This window comes from Triticum urartu, unplaced genomic scaffold, assembly GCF_003073215.2.
Source record: "Triticum urartu cultivar G1812 unplaced genomic scaffold, Tu2.1 TuUngrouped_contig_5242, whole genome shotgun sequence".
NCBI classification, from domain to species: Eukaryota; Viridiplantae; Streptophyta; class Magnoliopsida; order Poales; family Poaceae; genus Triticum; species Triticum urartu.
The window spans coordinates 4,495-10,291 of NW_024115902.1; the positions used below are offsets into that span (position 1 = coordinate 4,495).

The 5,797-nt window shown below is 44.0% G+C and overlaps 1 protein-coding gene across 1 annotated transcript; it reads left to right on the forward strand.

Annotated features, from left to right (window-relative positions):
- Nucleotides 1-702: 702 nt before the first annotated feature.
- Nucleotides 703-5,791, forward strand: LOC125528964 (disease resistance protein Pik-2-like; the record flags this gene model as incomplete). Its single annotated transcript, XM_048693383.1, has 8 exons — nt 703-972; nt 1,164-2,037; nt 2,783-4,730; nt 4,847-4,951; nt 5,037-5,102; nt 5,225-5,263; nt 5,362-5,574; nt 5,735-5,791. Coding segments are annotated over exons 2-8 (3,249 nt in total), but the record flags the coding sequence as incomplete, so codon positions are not given.
- Between the last annotated feature and the right edge of the window lie 6 nt (nt 5,792-5,797).

Genomic DNA, 5,797 nt, shown 5'->3' on the forward strand with positions numbered 1-5,797 from the left:
CCACATGTCAGCTGTTGGAGAGGGTCCAACCATCAAGAGCATACTACACGGGCCATATAAGAATTTCTTTTCCTGATTCCCATGAGAAGCACTTCACAGACAACCTGGTTTCATGCTCGCCGCTGGCGTGTTTGCTAACATAAGCCGATTAATAATGTACTAGTGGTTGAAACCCTTCATTACGGGCCGCTTGAGAAAAAATTGTGTGCACGATTCTTCATCTTAATAATAAAGAAATAAAAACTCACCTTCATCTCAAAATAAATAAATAAAAATTTTCTCGCATCACGTGAACGTCGCATTCATCTCAAAAAGAAAAAAACCTAGTAAAACTTTTCTAAAAAAGAAAAAAATCTCACTTTCATCTTCTAAAAATACTCTAAAATAATCAAAAAACTTTCTCACCATGGCCAACCAACATATGCCACATGGCATAGTTGGTTGGCTGTCCTTCTCGAGCGCGTTAATGGGGTTTAATGAGAGACAGTACGCGCGTTTATAGTGTGATGGAACTAACGATCTAATGTATACGAAAAAATATCAAGGGAAAAAGATGTGGCTGAGAAGACGAAGTACGTACCTCGCATTCTCGGCAGGAATTAGTTGCCTGCGGGAGCGGGACCTAGTTGGCAGCCTCCTTGGACGTGCCTCCGGGCAGCTTCCTAGCAATAATGCATGCACCGTCAGGACCCGTCCCACATTGTGTTACCTCATCATTCATCAGATCTGGGAAAGCCTTTGCTGGCTCCTCGGCTCTGCTAGCTTCTTGGGGGCACCTCAATCTCAGCAAGTTGCTCTTGCTCCACCAACCATGGCGCTCGTGTCTCGTCTCGTCTCAGCAAGCACGGCAAGGGCGACATTTGGAGGCGGTCGCTTGCCGACGTGCTAGCTTCTTGGTGATCTTTCCTGGGAGCTCCTTGGTGTTGGATCTGACGGCAAGGGTGCCTTACTCAGCTATGCTTCTTGTACTAAGTAAGTACTCTCTCTATAAACAAATATAAGATCTTCTAGATCACTACAGAGGGAGTAGAGTACCATCAAACCACCGATTTGCTTCCCACCGGCGTTACAGGTTTTCATCTGTGGAACCGGCGATGGAGAATAGTTTCCTTTGGTTTTCCTACAACAGATTCCTGTATTCTAACTTCCAATCGGTGTTACAGGTTTTCTTCCTAAAAGATCCACACATTAATTGAGAGCGAACATCAACTCTGCCATGGACGTGGTGACCAGTGTCATGGGAAGCCTACTCGCCAAGCTGGGTGAGCTGCTTTTGGCGGAGTACAAGCTACAGAAGGGCGTCAAGGAAGACGTCGAGTCCCTTGAGCTAGAGATGAAGGGCGTACACGCTGCCCTTACAATGGTGGCAAAGGTGCCAAGGGACCAGCTCGACCAGCAGGTGAAGATCTGGGCAGATGAACTCACAGGCCTGTCATACGACATGGAGGATGTCGTTGACAACTTCCTGGTGTACGTTGAGGGGTTCGATCCAGCAGCCAACTCTCACAAGCTCAAATTGCTAGTGGAGAAAATGACCAGCTTGTTCACCAAAGGCAAGGCTCGCCATCAGATCGCCAATGCCATCAAGGACATCAAGACCCATGCCAAAGACCTGGCTGACTGGCATGACAGATACAGTAAAGTCAAGGACACGGGCATAAACAACACCATTTATCCTTGTCTAGCGGCTTTGTACAAGAATCAGAAAGACCTCGTTGGCATTGAAGACGCTCGGGACGAGCTAATCAAGAGACTGACACATAGTGATGGGGATGTGTCAAATCAGCAGCTTAAGATAGTATCTATTTCTGGAGCCGGAGGACTCGGCAAGACAACTCTTGCCAAGGCAGTGTATGATAGTCTTCAAACAAAATTTAGTTGCAAGGCTTTTGTTCCGGTGGGTCGAAACCCTCAAGTGAACAAAGTTCTCAAGGACATCCTCCTGGAACTGGAACCAAGCAAGTCTATGGGTGATATAGCCATATTGGATGAAAGACAACTCATCAACAAGCTCCGAGATCTACTTCAAGATAAGAGGTTCGGATCACCCACCACAATTAAGTTTATATATAGTTAAAACAAGACACAACTATCCCGGCTGATGTATAATCTGGTAAACAGAAAATATGTAACTAGGAAGTAAGGCGCTAGTTGTATTGATGCAATGCGGCGCTACATCTACATGTTATGATGAACGCCATCGACATGGAACTCGCAAATGCATATCTACAGCCATTAATTCGTAGAGTCTACTATATATACTTTGACTTTTCTCAGCCATGTTGTGCATTTCTTCATAAGAACATTGAACCTAATGAAGCAACAAGTTTGAAACCTATGGTTAATTTCCTGTGAGATCTTTTAAATTTTAATTTGGACAGCCTATTCAATCCTGATGTATTTTTTTGAAAAGAATGTAGATTCTATCACGTCTTCATGCTTTTTGCTACCATTTGGGTTCTGAACAGGTAACATTCTGTGGAATTCAGAAATAAATCTAATATGCAAACTTCCAATGCAGAACTATATTTAGTTTGGGAGTGGTATTAATGAGAACTGTAGTTGATATAAATGAAATCTTTCAAGCTCACGCATGAATTTGTCGAGTGGCTTTCATTCCTTCTTTATTGCACTTTAATATTGTAGATTGAATGATGAAATATACATGTGTAATCCTTATCCAAGTGATTGGCATGCACCTTATTCTTTCCAATGATATTCTACATATATATAGGCGTTCTATACTAACTAATGCATGGCTCTTGCTCTGTCATGGGGATAGGTACTTCATCGTCATCGATGACATATGGGATACAACGGCATGGGGAATAATCAAATTTGCATTGTTGGATAACAATCTTGGAAGTCGAGTCATCACAACTACTCGTCTTCATCAAGTTGCCACAAAGACCGGTGATGTCTACAAGCTAGAACCACTTTCTCACAGTTTGTCTGAAGAACTATTCTATACAATATTATCTGATGGTAAAGGAAAATGCCCTTATGATCAACCTTCTGACGTATCTAAAAAATTTCTACAGAAATGCGCTGGTGTGCCGCTTGCTATCATTGCAATAGCTAGTTTGTTGCGTGATAAACCAATGGAGAATTGGTCTACGCTATACAGCTCTATTGGTTTTGGAAATGGAGATAATAAAGATATTGATGACATGAGAAGGATATTAATGTTTAGCTATGATGATCTACCTTATCATCTAAGGCCTTGTCTGTTGCATCTGAGCATATTTCCAGAAGACGCTTTGATCATGAAAGACACATTGATATGGATGTGGGTGGCCGAAGGCTTTGTCCATGAGGAGCCAGGGATAGGGTTATTTGAGATTGGAGAGAGATACTTTAATGATCTCGTAAATAGAAGCATGCTCCTGCCTGTCGAGCACATAGAAGATAATGCCATATATGCTTGTCGTGTTCATGATATGGTTCTTGATATAATTTGTTTGTTATCAAAGGAACAAAATTTTGTCACCATACTGGATAGTAATGAGAAATATTCATCTTCACAAAGCAAAGCTCGTAGGTTAGCTGTCCAAACAAGAGATGGAGAGCAGCACAACCATTTGGTTAACAAGAGCATGCCAAAATTGAGATCATGTTATGCGAGCATGTGTCATATAAGTATGATGCCACCACTTTCATGCTTTCAAGTGTTACGTGTTCTAGATATGAAAAACTGCAAATTTCTGGAAAACTGTCATCTTGAGCATCTTGGAAAGTCACATCTGTTGAGATACTTAAGTCTAGAGAACACAAATATTAGTGAGCTCCCAAAAGATATAGGAGATCTAAAGTTTCTGCAGACACTAGACTTGAGGAACTGCAAGATAAAAGGATTGCCGCAGAGTACTAGTTTGCTGAGGAAACTTAAGTGCCTGCGTGTTGGCAGCATGCGCTTGTGCACTGATGGTTTTGAACATATTTGTATTGAAGCGCCGAATTGGATAGGGAACCTGACATCCCTGGAAGAGCTATCTTTGAAAATTAGTGGCGAATTTTCTACCTTCGTTGAAGGACTCGGTAAGCTGACAGAGCTGAGGGTGCTAGGATGTGATTTAAGGGGACATTTGGATGAGCGCTCGATGAAAACTTTGGTGGGTTCTGTATGCAAACTTGAGAAAATCCAAATCCTACATCTTGAGGACCTCGATGAGTGGTCCGAAATGGAGACAGATACCTACTGGGCAGGCTACAAGCCCCCTCGGGAACTCCGTGATCTGTCAATGTCGAGCACTTTCAGTAGGCTCCCGGCATGGATTAATTCCTCGCTGCTGCCGAACCTCTCCAAACTAAAAATGGATCTGTATCATTTTGAGGAGCCGGATGTGGTCAACCTGGGGGGCTTGCCAAAGCTTTGTGACATGGGAAATTTGTGGATAGACTCATACATTGAGTTCCCTGATGGCGCGTTCCCAAAGTTGAGGTACTGCGGGATACATGCACCTTTCTGGTTTCTGCCGGGAAGCATGCGGAGCCTTGAATGCATTACGTTTGGCTTCGGCACAATGTGGTACATGAGGGATGCCGTCATTGATTTTGACTTTATTAGTACCCTGGTGAACCTCCCTTCCCTCCGGTGGGTCTTCGCTAATATCGACTGCCATGGTGCCCGTGCTTCTGATGTGGAGAAGATGGAGGCAGCTGTGAGGCAAGCAATCGACAATCATCCCAACCATCCCACGCTTGATCTCGACATGAGTGGTGACCCTCGGGTATTACTACATGCTTCTGTGTCTATCTGGTTCGAGCTTTAGTGTGATTTTTTTTTTACCAATTCACTCACAGGCTCAGAGCTACTAGTTTTGGCTTCTTATTTATATACATACAGATGATAAAAGAACCAGCCTCCCCTCTTCTGCATCATGCTACTAGTGTTGGTACGTCTGCTCGGGAGGACAACAAAGAATCGAGCTCCCAAGAGACACAACAAGAGGTACTACTTGGTTTACTCTCTAGCTACCTAGCTAGCTAGCTCCCCTTTTAAAAGCCTCATGCATAATCGGTCCTTTTCATTGCAGTTCGACGACGACGATGACAACCGCATCAAACAAAAGCCGGATCTGGAGCAGAAGAAGCAAGATCAGGTGCTCCATGGGATGATCACCAATTCACCATACCATGCCACACATGTTTTTGCACTCGTGCTCAAGTTTCTGAATTTTCCTCACTCTTCCTTCCATTTAACTTATCAATCTCTTGTATGTAGTCCCATGAAGGCCAGGCGTCGGATTCCACCAAGGCAGAGGTAGGCACTACATACTTCTACGGCCGTATGTGGATACACTATTAATCTATTGCACTTTTTGATGCTGCCTAAAATGAGTTCCTTGTGCGTTTTTTCAGCCGGAGAACCAACGCGAAGCCAACGATGTCGCCCCTGATGCAGTGGAGAAGTGCTCAGTTCTCGACGTCCACCCCAACTCTCCTGTCCCTCGCCTCAGTTTTGGCATGTCTGCTCCATCACCAGCGCACACAACAACCGCCGGTGTCAGTAACTCTGCTCAGGCGATCAACGAGAAGGAGGAAGAAGAATCGCAGGCAGACCGACAGGAACAGGTCTGCTGCAATAGTATTTAGAGAACCATATATATAGAAGCATTTCGCTTGCACGAATCTAGATTAATTATGCACCACCGAATAGTTATTAGTGTGAGGGAAATTAGGGACTTTTATTCTGGGAAAATTTAGTAGTCATACATTGCTTGTTTATTTTCAGCCGGCCGAGGAACACGAAGAAGCCGAGGACGGTTCAGCCGAGACCGGCCACACAGTCGTGGCG